Source organism: Lepisosteus platostomus, chromosome 1, assembly GCF_059453375.1.
Source record: "Lepisosteus platostomus isolate fLepPlt1 chromosome 1, fLepPlt1.hap1, whole genome shotgun sequence".
Lineage (NCBI taxonomy): Eukaryota > Metazoa > Chordata > Actinopteri > Semionotiformes > Lepisosteidae > Lepisosteus > Lepisosteus platostomus.
In genome coordinates, this window is record NC_142611.1 from 15,159,880 (window position 1) to 15,176,438 (window position 16,559).

At 33.7% G+C, this 16,559-nt stretch overlaps 1 protein-coding gene across 4 annotated transcripts in view; it reads right to left on the reverse strand.

Annotated features, from left to right (window-relative positions):
* kcnip4a (potassium voltage-gated channel interacting protein 4a) overlaps positions 1-16,559 on the reverse strand; it is a 540,475-nt gene that overhangs the window by 7,244 nt on the left and 516,672 nt on the right. For all 4 annotated transcript variants that reach the window (XM_088625580.1, XM_088625570.1, XM_088625561.1 and 1 more), the window contains exons 3-7: positions 16,391-16,460; positions 8,334-8,404; positions 3,645-3,752; positions 1,757-1,861; positions 478-540 (exon numbers count right to left, since the gene is read on the reverse strand). In XM_088625580.1, coding sequence (XP_088481706.1) covers positions 478-540; positions 1,757-1,861; positions 3,645-3,752; positions 8,334-8,404; positions 16,391-16,460 — 417 coding nt within the window. The remainder of the gene's footprint in view (positions 1-477; positions 541-1,756; positions 1,862-3,644; positions 3,753-8,333; positions 8,405-16,390; positions 16,461-16,559) is intronic.

Sequence of the window (16,559 nt, forward strand, 5' to 3'; positions counted from 1 at the left end):
AAAAAATCTGGGCAAGTAAAGGTGGAGACTCGGAACTTGTCTACCTATCAACAATCCCAGTAATTAGCTACAGTAAGTAAGTAGCATTGTGATTGGATGAAAGCTTATTAATATTTATACTACTTCAAAATCCCATAACAGCTGGTATTCTAATTCAGAAACCTGAGGACATGCCAAATGGTTCTCAGGCCTCAATATAGCATAGTGTTAAGAGGTTAGAGTGGGGAGCTGCTTCAACATGTGACCTGCAAAGCACCACACAGAGTTTAATTCTAAAATGAGTGGAAGTAAAAAGAAAAAAAAAAGGTTTTGGCTGCAGGGCCTTCTTCAGTTGTATAAACCTTTAACATTCAAAACAAAACTGTTTTTTTTTCTTTTTACTTTTTCAGCATATAATTAATCTTTGTCTGTCCCTTTGTAATATGGTACAGTATGTTCATGATTGGGTGTCATGAAGCGGGAAGAAATGGCACTTACGTTTTGGCAGCAATCAATAAATTCATCTATGGTAACCACTCCATCCTTATTTTTGTCCATTTTCTGTTAGGATTGGAAAAGAAATCAAAATACTGCATGCGGTTTTCTTTCTTCGATTTTATCACTTTACCACACAGACTCATCTTTTTTCTAATTTTGCTAAGAAATTAGCAAAATTTTTTGTTTTGTTTATTTTCTTCTAAAACAATGGTCTATAATAGTACTACAGTGTTTAAATTACTATCTCATGGAAAGCAAAACAATACCATGCGGTATTGGTATTGTATTACAGCAGATAATATCTAAAAATCTGCCTCTGGTGTGATTTTAGTGATGGCATAATGATGAAAGGTGATGACGCAATTTTCAATCACCAATACTGTACCTAATTGTCCTTAATTTTGTACTAAGCAGCTATGTGGTAGAACCACTTAAAACCAGAGGTTTGAATAGGCTTTTTTACCCAAAGTATATTAAAACCATGGCACACACAACAAAGACAACAGGCATTAAGAAATTAAACTATGGCTCAGGTCACAATTAATTTTACAGTATACACTTCAAAATAATCAGAAAACAAATATTATGTGAATATTTAGTAGAATGGACAATTACTGCATATAGTAATTATTAATTGGGAAATGGGTAATTAAGTTAATTATGGGTAATTATTATTAGGTATTATTAACAGAAAGGAACAAGTCTAGATGTGAAATGTATGCTATTCATAGTTATTATTTTAGAATAAATGTTTTATACTAAAGTGTTTTCCCAATTTCTGTCAAATGCAGTTTTTTGGAAATATTAACATGTGCTGAGTCTGTTACATTTCTGTCATAATTGATAAGTTATTGATGACAGATTGCTTTTTTAAAGTAAATACCCATTCACTAGAAGAAATCCTATGTACAAGGTTTGAACAAGTCTCAGACCTCTCAGTCTCAGTTTTTAAAAGAAAAGTGTGATATTGTCATTTTCTCAGAATGTGGTTTTCAAGGCTACAGAATTCCTGTTTAAGGGATACATTACAGTACATAGTTAGCTTTTTAAATGACCTAGTCCTAGTTATTTATCAATAATGAATACAATTTATAAACAGGTATTAAAGTATTAAACTTTGTTTTGCATTAAAAAAACTGTTAGAAATGGTGATAATTTAATCATGTATTAATAATGCTGCTCAGATCAAACATGTAGCAATACCACCGTGAAAAAGATAACATACTGTAAGTAACACATTTCATATTAAATATTAGCATAAATATATTGTATGCTTTACCTGGAAGAATATCTCCACATGCTGCCTAGGTGTTTCTTCTTTCAGGATTGGGTATGTGCATTTGCCCATCATATCATATATAGCTTTCATAATGTCTAGCATTTCCTGCCAAACAGATCGAGTCATTAGAATCATTATTGGCTTTTTAGTCCATTAAGCTGTTATGCTGCTTCCCCACCCATTTTGGAGAATTGGAGAAAAAACAAATTACCATCAAGAAAACCATAGTGCAATTCTGTTTAAAAAGGCATAAATAAATAACATCTTAAAATTCTTCTGTGTACTTTTTTAAATCAGTCAACCATTCCTCCACTGCAATTTTCCATTAATTTGGGCACACTTAGAAGTACTCATTGGAAGATATTAAGCAGGTAAGAATTAATGAAATTGAAAAGATCACTATAATTCCTTTAAGACTGAAAATGGAAGAGGTATTTTAAAATATTTTGAACCTTTTTTCAAAGGACAATTATTATTGCTGTTGCAGTAAAACATAGTCAATATTGAAAATGTTCAAATTACCAAGTCATTTTTAAAAATAGATTTCCTATTTATTATTTCACTTTGGCAGGTTCATTAAGTCCAAAAAACCAATATCTCAAGCATAGTGCCATCACCTATTTCTTTTGTAAAAGAGAAGACAACCACACTTTTGTGAGGTGTGTTCAAATATCAAATATAGCAGAAAGGTCATTTGTTGTTTTTTTATCTGTAGCATTCAATCTGGTCAATCCATTAAAGACAAGGTACAAATATGGGTGCAAGTAATCTCAAATCCTTTATACACTGATGTATGATATGGTAAAAATATAATGAATTAATTCTGATATTATATTGCAGACATCTTCCTTTTTTAAGATTTAAAGATTTAAAATAAATGAAAGATGCTACACGTGATCGGACACATCATATGAGTCTGGTCTTCAGCAAAGTAAGAATGCCTAAAGAAGTAGATTAAGAGCTGGATTGCATTATGGCAAAAAATCCTTAAAATAACTTAAGTTATAGCTTTCAGATTTTATTTCTTCTTAGATGTCAGCAGCAGTATGTTAAACTCCACTCTATATTTCACATGGAGCCACTGGCTGTGTAATTTACAGAGGTAAGGAGTAATTTGCTGATGCAGACCCCTTTGAGAAAAGACACAAACCATAGAATGGCCTACATTCACGAGTAACCTCAGATAAAGGCAACAGCAAAATGCATAAATAGCTATAATTCCTAAGATTTGTGTAACAGTTTTCATCCAAAATTATACCATAGTGTTTAACAGTATATTCTGCATATAAGAGGACTCAAGTAACTCAGCCAGATGAGTTTATCAAAATGATAAAGGGTTTTACCCTGATGTCCTCGCCGGACTTCCCCCTGGCCTGTACCAACCATGGCCTTCTAATAATCCCCATCTGTGAATTGGCTTCGTCACTCTGTTCTCCTCCACCCTGAGAGCTGGTGTGTGGTGAGCATACTGGCGCACTATGGCTGCCGTCACATTATCCAGGTGGGGCTACACATTAGTGATGGTGAAGGGGAGTCCCCATTACCTGTGAAATGCTCTGAGTGGAGTGTCCAGAAAAGTGCTGTACTGTATACAGTAAACATAAAGAATTACACAGCACATGAAGCGTATCTAATGGTAAAATTGAGGGTGACTAGATTTGACAAAGGCTGAATTTGAATGTACTGTACAGTAGCTTGGATTGCGGAGTTAGCAGTCTTTCTTTTACCAGTTGAGTCTTGGGCTCTGCACTAACCACAGATTAACCTGCCATGATACAGCATGTGACAATTGCTCATGTGCCGAAATCACCACAAAGGCATAGCAAATGAAGCACAAGTAAAATCCAACTGATTATAAAAATTCTTCATTCTTAACATGCATCCTTACCTCTTTTGTTATATATCCATCTTTATTGATATCATACAAGTTAAATGCCCAGTTCAGCTTCTCATGTACTGAGCCCCGGAGCAGAATGGAAAGACCCATGACAAAGTCCTGCAGCAAATAAGATATATTTAATCTTAAAACATACTGTATAATATAGGCTGGTACAAATTGGAAGATGTATATTTGAAAATGTAACTGTATAAATGGAATTAAATTATTTGTTAACCTTAAGTAAAGCCTTAAGTATACTTTATTGATATACTGTTCTTTCTGGATTAGAATCCTATATACAGTACGTACTGAATATACTGTATACACATGTATAAAACATTTTAAGAATATCAGATTCTATTAGAGTAAATTCCTTATTCATATATAAAACTTTCCTATCTTAAAATATTATATTTTGTAATCTCAATATTAAACATATCATGCATTTAGCTGTGAGTTTTCATTTTGTTCATGGCATTAATGAGCGCTCAAAAACCCAGACTAATAACAACAAAACAGTTCCTAGCTTCATTGCGTTGATGCCAAAGATTCATGTGAATGTTATTTCATGTCAGTGTTGCCTGGATTAATCCATTATGTTGTTTACTGTGTATTAAGATAACACTTATCACAAAAAAAACTAGCACATCATAAAACTATGAAAGGAGCAAGTAAAAACATTTCTTAAAATTCAGTTTTTATTATTATATTTGCATTAGTTTTATAACTAAAAGCTGGAAAGACATTCTTAACTGCAAATAAATCTCTGGAATGAATTAATTAAATGTGCCATACAGAAAATCCTCTTTGAAATTGTGCATATATTTTTTTAGATTAATACACTTTAATTATTACATCATATTATGTTGTACAGTATTTTTGAAATATTTTTTTCTTTCCCTTTTTGGAAAATAGGTTCACTTACTACAACATCCATGAAGGGAACAACCAACAAGAGCAAACCCTTAAAAGAATATCTAAGTGGTTATGGAAGTAGAGATAAATCCGTGTTACTTGTAAACAAGCTTTTGTAGGAATCTAGGAATTCTCATTTTGAGCTTATCTGTGGAAAATCAGGCTCAGTATGAGTTTTTTATAGTTAGATAAGAATACTTTGAAATGACCATCAATTTCAAAATATTAACAGATTAGTGGCATAGTTTCTATTATATGTGTTCAGTACGTTATAATACCTGGCCTTTTGAAAACCATTATCTTTTTCATTGCCAAGCTAACATCATTATTATTATCAACATCGTTATTATTACTAAAATAATTCACTGAATTACAGTAGCTGTTAAAGAATTTGTCAGAAAAGAAATAGTGAAAGGGTTCGTCAGCCCATCCAGTCACCTTTAATTATTTACAGGTTGAAATGCCTGATACAGTCTGACAGGAATTTGCTTCCTATAGCTCTTGGCAGAAGAAAAGCTGGTACACATCTCATAGACAGTAGTGTGTACCATGCAGAGAGACAGAGTTGACTTCTCCAGCACATAAACATCCTTGTTTACCAGAAGAAAATGTCTCACATGTCATAGAACCAGCCTGATAGGCTACATTATTGATGTTTAATTTCTTGAACCAAACTTTATAATAGCATCCAATTTTAATCTCAAGACAGCCTGTGTCATGTAGGGCTGTACTGCACCTTAAAAATCAGACAAGATCCTATCAGGAACAGGAATGTATTGTATTTCAGGGTATATTTGGAAATTCAGATATAAAAATGAATAATCAATTTAAACATTGTCATTATTTTTTATGCAGAATGTATATGTTTAAATATAGTATATTAGTTATTCATAGTGTGGATCATTAAGTTTATTACCCATAACTGTTTTTTTAGTTGCTTATGTGATCCCCTACAAATGATTCATAAATCCTCACTGGTTTATTATTGTATAAATAATTAATCTGTAAGTCATTTTTAGAACCCATTTAAGTAGGTTTAGTAAGTGAGCTACTGTACCATTTACAGTGCCTTGCTAAACCATAAAGAACCTTCAAAGTATTCAAAATGGTGTTCCAAAATGCATATACTGTACAGTGCTGTACATTTTTAAACTAAATTATTTATCTGAAACCTGAATCCTCGTACTGAATTATTCTAAGAGTAAGATAAACTGCAGAGAAAAAAACGATGTACGGTATGTTGATTGCATAAGTATTCATACATTTTGAACACCATAATTTGTGAAAGAACTTTTGGCAGTCCCAATACTTTTTGGATACATTTTGGTTTATTATACTGTACCAACTTTGCACGGTGGCTTGGTGCAAATTTTACCCATTCTTTTTGGCAGTTTTACTCATGCTCTCTCAAGTCATTTGGAGAATCACCGACGAACAGTAATCTAAATCTCAAATTATTACCACAGATTACTAATAGGATTAAGTCAGGGATTTTCACATTTTTCCACTCCAGTGTAGCTTTGTCCTTGCTGAAAAGTGATTTTTTTGCCCAGGTTTTAAATTTGTAGCAGGCTGAAAAAGATTTGCTTCTAGTATTTACCAGTACATTTTCCAGAAACTTTTTCCTTCAGTCCTAACAATCTTTCCAATCCCTTCTGAGGAGAAACATTCCCATATCCTGAAGCTGTCACTTCCCCATTTGTGACTGTAGGGATGGCATAGATGGTGGTGTTGGGTGCACAACAAACATAACTCTTGGTATTTATATAAAAAAATCAGTTTGGACTAAACTGACTACAAAATGTTTTCCATATTTTTGCAGGATCACTCAGGTGCATTTTCGCAAACTCATTGTGAGATATGAGATAGATTTTTCTCTCTGCTACACAGGCCAACTTTGTGGAGTGAGTGGGATGCTGTTGACTGATACACATTTCCCATTCAGTCATTGAACTTTCTAGCTCTTCCAAAGTTGTAGTTGGCCTCACACTGGCATCCCTCTGGGCAATCTGCTTACCCAGCTTCTCAGTTTGGAGGGACAGTTTAATCTAGGCTTTGTCTGGCTGATACTATGCACCTTCTGTTTTTTTATGATTGAACAGACTGTTCTCATAGAAGTGTTGTAAAGGCTTCAATATTTTTGGTTCACATCTCCTGATCTTCTGATCTGTTCTCGATATGAATGACTGGCATTGAAAGCTGCTCAGACTTCATATTTGAGTCTTTGTTTAAGATTTACTACCTGACCAAGAAAACCAGTAGATGCCAGTGTTCTTATTCTGAAATCATGAGAACCACTATAACTGCACAAAGACTGGGGCCACTAACTGAGAAAGTCTGTGAACCGAAAATAATTTAGGTTTGCCAGAGCAAAGTGTTTGAATACTTACGCAAACATGACTTTTCCATGTTTGTTTCATGATAATTATAATTATTCTAATTATTTATTTACTTTTTTGTTATTTGCTTTGAGTGGAGTAGGTTATGTAGATAAAAAATGTTCATATTTAAAAGTGTCATGACTCTTAAGTTTTAAAGCAACAATATAAGCAAGCTGTTCAAGACACTGTACAATATATCACCCTCGTTCAAAGTTATAGTTCTGTGAAAAAGTTAGATTTCTGAGATACAGATATGCTTTACAGACCAATTCCATTCTTTTGTCCCTTCTTCTGTAGAGCTGTATTCCAAAATGGCATACAAAAGCACTACCCTTGATTGAAAGGCTATGAATATGTCAAAAAACACATAAGAACATTTAAAAACTACTGTAACCAAATATGTTACTAGCAAAGTAAAACACTAATCGCAGATAAAGAAATATATAAAGAAAAAAAAAGGTCTACAATGAGCAGTGGAGCAGAAACAGTAGAAAGTTAATGTTTGAGACATTTCAAATAAAATATTGAATTTAAATGGCCTTTATAGTTCTATTTATTACATTATCTTGAATTATATTGATAAAGATTAAGGAGTCAAGCAAAAGTATGGAGTATGCACAAACAAGGAGAACAGATTAGCCAGATTTCCATTATAATTCACAATGAAAAAAAAAAATTATAATTGAACACAAAATTGATTCATACATTAATCCAAGTAACTCCTGACCTGGGGTGTCACAATTGTTTCTAGTTTTTATATAATCTCAAACTGTTATGTCTTATTGACACCACTTAGTCTGATAAGGAGTCCAATCTCCTGTTTTCCATGTTTATTGTAAAGTGCTTCTAAATTTTACAGGCACCCAGCAATAGACTAGTAGTTTCCTACTCCTAATGAATTCTATCAATAGTTATATTGTATGTTTAACTGTTTTTTCCAACAATTAACTACCAATTAATTTAACATACTATGCTACAATGAAGAATAGCAATGTCTTCTTAAGCAAAAATATTTGAAGTAGAAACTAATTGGTTCTAGTACAGTTCAAAAAGATAAACACTGGAATTAGCGTCTTAATTTAAACTTCGCTTCATTGTTACAAAAGTACCAATTCAATGCCTAGACATAATAAAGCATGCACATTGTTTTAATAAGGCAAGATTGTTTTCCATTAAAAAAAAATACCTGAATGAGAAATGTAATCTTTGCATACAGTTAGTCAGCCTTATCTTAACTTATCTAAGGTACTGTACAGTATGTTATTATGTTTTCTCAACAGTGCATACCATAGCATGGTTATACAAGCCAGTAAATCATATTTGTGCTGGGAATAAATAAAATAATCAAATAAATCTTTGAGGTTTATTACAACTAAAATGAAATAAAATATGTCTGGCTTACCTCAAAACTCACAGTACCATTGTGATCTGTGTCAAATGCATTGAACAGAAAATGTGCATATGTCGTTGCATCTGAAACAACAAAGAAAGGATGTTTACTATTTTTTTCCAGATTTTTTATTCTCAAGCAGGAAGCTGTTTCCACCATTCTTGAGAGCTAGTAATGTCATAAAAAACGTTTTTTTCCCCAATTTGCAGCTTCTTCTAGCTTCCCTCTGAAATTATGTTCATAAGGTTTTTTTAAATTGATGAGTTTTGTCTCTTATAATTTCCATAATGGAATCACATGAGAGCATATCCATCAATTTCAGTCTTAGAATACCCAACATACACACTTCACAGGCTCAAGAGAACCAGCTTCAGGAACCCAAACTTTACTTCTGGGGCTATACCATTGAGTCTTTTAAAAACAAATCCCCATAGTGTAAACAGATTCTACATCTGTTATGGTAGCTGTGACAAATACAAAACTGGCTCAAGACATCTGTTTTGGAGATTAAAATAGATTTTAACAACAGGTACTGTATATGTTCTTGTTGAAACTGAGGCAATTTAATGCTTTGCATTATAATCTAATTCTCTTGTTATTTAACACACACATCATATATTAGTCCCACTCTTAATTAGACTAGTTACTTTGGAAACTGCAGTTAATTAATTTGTTGTTCTCAATATGTAGTGTTGATGAATTCATTAATATGTATGATAATATTAATACGGAGTACTGACAAGCTGCAATACAATACGATAATTAAAAATGAAAAACACAACTGTATCACAGCTAAACTTTCTTTACAAATATTTAAGACCCAGTGAAAGTTGTAATAAGCCTAGATATTTATAGTGACAAAATCAATGTTTTACCATTTTTTTATTTTCAGAACATAATTCAAATAGAGAGAAAAAGAAGAGTGATACTGTTGTTTCCCAACAAAAACCCCTGGAAACAGGATCACAGCAACAAAAGGACAAGTTACATTTTTGCATCACTTAATGAAAATGTGAGATTTCCTGTTATTTCTTTAGTAATATAGTGAAAGATAGAGCAGGATCAACAGGTCTGGTACAGAAGGAAAAGAGATTAAATATATGACTATATATTTTAAAGAATTTTAGTCCTTGTACTTTAATTTTTATCAAATTTAATGACCATGTCAGTAGAAGAATTCCATGTCTTTACTGTGCCCTCCCCAGGTACCAAGAAACATTGGAAGGCTCGCTAAAAGTAATGTCTAAAACACCTCAAGATCCAACAATGCCAATGGTTAAGTCAAGGGAAACCTAAGGTTCCTAATGGTGACTTACCTTGATGACCTGATCTGTTTAAGCAGCTTTGTAAGAACATGATTTGAGTTGTCATTTTAACGGGACCTCTGGTTGTCAGCACAAAATGTGAGTATGAAATACTCGTTTAGGGTAGTGTACACTGACAATTAAGAATGGGACTAGGGAGAAGTTTCACATGATTGTGTTTAAAATTACTGTACATTTGATGATTCAGTTTTTTGAAAGCTGAATCATCAAATGTTATCCTAGGAAATACATTATCCTAGGAAATTCCTCCATCTGCAATATTCATATCTCTATCCCAAATAGTAGCAGTAGTACTATGTACTACATATAGTAATATACTGTACATTTTGTTTTAATGCTGATTCCAGCAACAAGTAATTAAGATATTATTTTTAGTTTAGAGTTTGATTATGAAAAATAGATTTCAAAACGTACAGTACTGTAGTGGCTTGAAAACACTATATGCTGAAATAAATTTTCAGCATATCTGTGGATATCTTGTCATGTGATTCACATGTGTGGCATGTCAGGAAGTGTAGTAGTAACTACTGCAAAAGGTTCACATTTGTATTTAAAGAAAAATATAAAATATACTATCCTTTTGCCCCTGAAAAGAAAAAAGGTGATCTACTGTAAACTGTAGCAAATTAAACAGTACACTGAGTGAATAAAAAGCCTTTCCCCTCACAGGAGACCATAGGTACATATTGCAAAATTGGAACCCACGCTATGTCCGATAGAAAATAAATCTCTTTATATTTCCAAAATGGGGAAAAGAAATAAGTGTTAACTGTAAGGAGTTTAACATTATGGAAAAATTAGCAATGACATTGGCAGATCTTCTTAAAACTTGTGAATCTACTTTCTAACTGTGAAGTTATAAATATGTAAATATAAGAACAAAATGCAATATTAAGTGTGTGGGGTGAACACTCAAATGAATTATATCTTGAAGTACATATGGATAGAACAAATATTCCTCAATTCGATGGCAAGATACACTTTAACTTTCTCTTTTGAGGGATGATTAGGGTTGGGAGCAAAGCTCTCACCCCAGGTATTATTTGACAAATCTCCATGAAATTCTTCAGTATTTGTCAGCCTAACCTGAATAAAAGAAAGAGGTGTTAAGCTTCAGCTGAAAGCCAATTACTGAGCTAGAGACAAAGGGATCTTTCTTGAGTGTTTCATAAACCTTCACCTTTCACAAACAAAACATTTGACAGATAAAAACAAATCTCCAGGAGGAACGATTACATTTACACGGTGAAATTTCAAACAGATTTCTAATTTCAAACTTATTTTCTCAGCTGAGCTGAAAGATTGCATAAATAATTTAATGTGATATACTGTACAATATTCCAACAAAATATATCTACGAATACAGTAGTTTAGCTCGTTTCATTTAAAAAAAACATCAGGATATTATTTTAATTTGATAAGAATTAGATATACTGTATATTATTTTTGTAGCTTTCTGTACTTGGGGTTTTTTATTTTCCTTCAACATCAATATTTTTATAAAAAAATTAAACAGCCATTGAATAGAAAAATCGTTTTAGTGCTAAGTCTCAGGTGCATGGAGAAACTTTCATTTGTATTGTATTAAGAAAAATATCTTTAGGGTAAATACATAGGAGGCATGACTTAAATGGCACATGATAAAAAAACAAAAGACCAGCCTATAAATGCCACAGCCTATAAAATACACTACTTTTAGTACCCTGTTTTGCTTCTTGTAATAAACAAATGCCAGATTATTAAAAAAGGAAAATGGTGGAACAAAAACATAATTGTACTCTTTGGCAAATACACCTCTTATTCGGATTACTGTAAATATTCAAGTTTACATTCCCCAAAGGGGATTTTCACTACCCATTTTGATTCTTACAAACACATTGTAAACATTGGATGATAATTTACCCAGGGCTAGAAAAACAACTCTGAAATCCCTCATGTGGAAAAACCAACAGCAACATGGCCCACATCTGGAGTACATACTGTATTTATCAAATGCCATTTTAGAAAATACACCAAGAGAATGAACAAAATACCACAGATATAAAACAGATACAAAAAATTCAACCAAAGAATTTCACTACGAATAACACCACACAAGAACTAAGCATACTTCAAGGTTTATAGAGTGTTTTAGTCACAATGAATTTGGCTTATCTCGCCTGGCTGAGGGTCAACCTCCTGGCCATATGACGAAGAGGCTAGGAAACCAATGTAGAGTGAGGAGTGACCAAGGGGCAACTGTAAAGGTGGAGATGGGGTGGAGGAGGCATTCAAAAGACATACTGTATACAGTACAAGAAAGAGAAAGGATTACGTATAGTATTTATCATTTATTCAGTGAGGAAATTAAATTAGGAATGATTACAAATTACAGACAGTAATTTTGTTACAAACTCCACATCGGAGGACACTGCACAAGTCACCATCTTTCTTAATCAAACCACTCTTTATGGCATCTTAGAATTATATACCAACAAAGACCTGCAGCAGGGGAAAAGGAGCAAATGAGCAGGTTGGAAGAGCTACAGTATGAACTGCTACAGTGCTACACTAAAGTTACATGAAAGTTGGGGTTGGAGTCATGAACCATCAGAGGTAACTGTGTGGAGTTTCTGGAGTACACAAGTGGGGTTTTTTGAGAGCGATTTTATAAGACCTGTTAAAATAAAGTTTCCTGCACCTTATCCTCTTACAGACCTTGTGAGTATTATGCCTGCACAGATTCCCAGTCACCTTACTAATGGTGGGGTTTGTTGCACAGAGGTAAAGGTCAGACATTAACAATTCTTTTGCCAAATGGTTGTCATCCCCAAGGGTATTCTAGATAGTCATGGTCTTGATCCTTCCTTTAAAAGTCAACAGTGGTATCATGTTAAGTTCCGTTTATGCTCCATCATCAAATACTGTAGCTCTCAAATAACTCTGAAATAGCAAAATAATTTAAGAAACTTCAGATAAGATCCTATTACAAGATGACTTCAATGCCAGAGTAGAGATTGATGGAGTGGCCAAGTAAAATAGCAATGACCAACTGTTTCTAGGGTTTGTGTTCCAAGCATTGCCTCTCGATTTCTTTCAGCTTTCTATTAAAAACAATCTGAATGCATCTTTGGTCAAAACATTGGCACTTGATAGATTACATCACCATAAGATAAATCATTTGTAAAAGAGGCCGGCATGACAAGAGAGAAAAGAGGAGAATATAATGATACTGGTCATTGTCTTGTAAAGACAGATTATACTAAAGAAACTTAATAAAGGCAAATTTCAAACTGAAGAGTTTTGACTTTCAGTGCAACTGAACTTTACTGAATTTTACTGTATGTCTAAGAAACCTAAACCATGAAAGTAAAGACATAGAATTATGCTAGACAAGTTTAAAGAACACGATCTACAAGGTCTTGTTAAATGTTCTTGGTATTTCAAATAGAAAACAGAGGGAGAGGATTGATGTTAATCAAAGATTACTTTACAGTACAGGTATTCCTAAATATACAGTAAATACCTTCAGGTCTCGTTTTTATGCCACATAATACAAAGTGATTTCTCAATAATTCTAATTCTAATTTTTTTGTTTTTCAGAAATTAAATCAGGGTCACATTCTGCAGTATGCTACAATGTACTGTATTGTATTACACCACTTTGCATGACAACAAAGCTATTGTTAGCAACCCACTGAAGCTAAGCAGGTGTGAGCCTGGTCAGTACCTGGATGGGAGACCTCCTGGGAAAAACTAAGGTTGCTGTTGGAAGAGGTGTTAGTGGGGCCAGCAGGGGGCGCTCACCCTGCAGCCCATGTGGGTCCTAATGCCCCAGTATAGTGACGGGGACAAAATACTGTAAACAGGCGCCATCCTTCGGATGAGACGTAAAACCGAGGTCCTGACTCTCTGTGGTCATTAAAAATCCCAGGGCGTTTCTCGAAAAGAGTAGGGATGTAACCCCGGTGTCCTGGCCAAATTTCCCATTGGCCCTTGCTAATCATGGCCTCCTGATAATCCCCATCTATGAATTGGCTTCATTACTCTGCTTTCTTCCCCACTGATAGCTGGTGTGTTGTGAGCTTTCTGGTGCACTATGGCTGCCAGGTGGATGCTGCACATTGGTGGTGGTGGAGGGGAGTCCCCATTACCTGTAAAGCGCTATGAGTGGAGTGTCCAGAAAAGCGCTATATAAGTGTAAGCAATTATTATTATTAATTAATTATTGCTTAGGTCATTTGCACATTTATTAGTGGACCTGTAAAACATAACAAAATTAATGTGTGAAACATAATAATTGCTCTTCTATTGTGTTGTATTGAGTGTTGTGTTGTATTGTGTCAACTGGTAGTCAACTGGTAGTGATTAAGGAAATCTGTAAGGAAAGGTAAGATATCCAAAACACAATATTTCTGTCATCTTGCAACCCTTATAGAATATCCTTGTGGCCCAGCTTTTGGATCAGGACCCACAGCTTGAGAAACTCTGCTTTAGTGAATGAGTTTCACTGCCTCTGAAATTGCTTTGATACCTCAGGGTTTTTCTCACAGTAGTTAAACATAGGTTGATATTAGAAAACAATAAAAAATACCTTTTTTTTTAATTGGTACAAATGAAGAAGGCATTATTTAATAAAGGATTTGCTTTCATCTGAGATTGAAAAGATGCTTTCTACAGCTACAGGTAATCAACTGTTTTAAAGCATAACTGAAATGAGCAATTATTTTTAGTGCTTTTCTTAACTTGGAAATCAGTAGTCTTCCTTAGGGAATGTAATAGAGATTTCATTTTGAAAAGGGTATTCATATGACTCCTTCTGAGCAAGAGCAATTTACCAACACTACCATAACTGTGTATGGGAAATTATCTTGTGATAAATTATGCATATACTGCTTATATATACATAAACTCTTTTAATGCTCATAAAAGTGAAACTAATGGCCAATAATGGCAACAGTGTAAAAAACATGTTCTGGGCATTGTTGTGCAGGAACCTCCAGCATAATATGAATAAGATTATTTTCTTTTCTTTCTGCTGACTTTATTTTTAGTCTCTGTTGCTTATTCAATTTAGTGTGAGTGAGTGTCTCCTTACATGTACAGTACAGTATATGAAGGCATACACACGTTTTTACTGAAAGCCAAGAGATCCCAACCCAAGAGCTCTCCCGTGTTGAACCTATTATGTGCTGCTGCTTGGAATGGCTCATGATGTGAAACATCTGGATCATAGAGCTCATATTGCCCTTAAAGTGAGCCTGGGTCATATCGCTAAACAGCTGCTGAATAACACAAGTGGCCGAGACATTATTTTTTCTACAGGACATGTTTTTTTAAAAAGAAATCAAGGAGCCACTTAATATTTAATTTCTGGAAATGGTAAGAAAGCAAATGCAATTCAAACACACATAGAACAGCATTCTTGATCAAAATACATGCTATTCTTACAGCCCATATGCATGGGCCCACCACTGCAAACTAAATAACAAATAAGCATCTTTATGCAAAAACTGCTCTTGAGCTGGCCCCTTACACCAAAAACATATGGGTATCAGATTAAGGACTTCACCCACACCTATTGAATCTTTCTAACAAACCTGTGTTGTGGTTTGCTAGAAACCAGTCCACTTGTGGGACTATGTTCTCATTTAGTCTTAAATGTAAAGTGATGCTGTTTAAATAATAAATTTAAAAAGTGAAGTCTTTGTTGCATGACTTTTTCATGATTTGATTTTACGTTTTCCATAAATGGTAATTAGATTCAGTAATATACATTAATCAGATGTTATTATGTTTTATGCTAAGCAGATTACAATATTTCTATAATGAATAGAGTCTCTGCCTTACAATCAGAGACAAAACGTTACAGTGGACAACAAAGTGAGGCTGTGATGCTGAACCACAGTCTCATCAGAGCACAAATACAGTGTTTTATCATCTCTAACAATGATGTGAAGGCTAAATGATTAGACGTTCATAACTATATTTATGACTGAGTTAATAACAGTTAAGATAATGTGTATTCATTATTTATTAAAGATTAATAAAGGATTACTAAAGAACTTATAACAGAATACTTCTAGCTTTTTTTTATAGCCCCCAACTATACTTAACAATTGTGAATTAACAATTATGAAATGGTTGAAGTTGTTTAATAAGGGGTTTAATGGCTGAATTTGCACAGAATACAGTTAGTTCTTAATGAGGACATGTTCAAAGCTGCAGCATATACACTATGATTAGACAGTTTCCAAACACTATATACTTTACTGTAGGGGACTGCTGGTTCATGTTTTAGTTTTTGTTTCTAATTAAACACTGCACAGTTAAAACTTATTTGTTTTTTCTGGTGTTTCTCTTTTCAGTGACTATCTGCCAGTGAAAGCTATAAGCACTCTTTGAATCATCAAAGTGTGTGGACTGACTGAGGCAGTATATAAAGATAAATAAATTCACTATTTGTTTTAGCAGGTTTCCTATTGTGCTGATCCATTTAATTTAAAATGCTCATTTAGAGAACAATTTGAATGATTCATACAGAGTGTGTAAATTCAGCAAATGTTTTAATTTGTTTTTGAAGGTGAGAGAGTTACTGTAGGAGGTTGCATGTTTATAGGATATTAATGGGTATTTTTCTCTATATTATGTTATTGCTTTTGAAAAGACACTGCTATAAAACTAAAACAATTTCTCTAAGTGACAGTACAATATAATAGTTTTCTATATATAAATGGTGCTAGTAAAAACCCCAGCAAAACCTACCTCCCTGCGGAAAGAACTGAGAATATATCTCTTTAAAGGTTTCTTCATTGACCACCCCACTAGGACATTCCTGGAAAAAAAAGAAAAATACATTTCACTTAGACCTGAAAATGTCAAAAACATTCTCTCCCAGAGAACTCTGAACAGCTAGCTGATAACTCAACCTTTG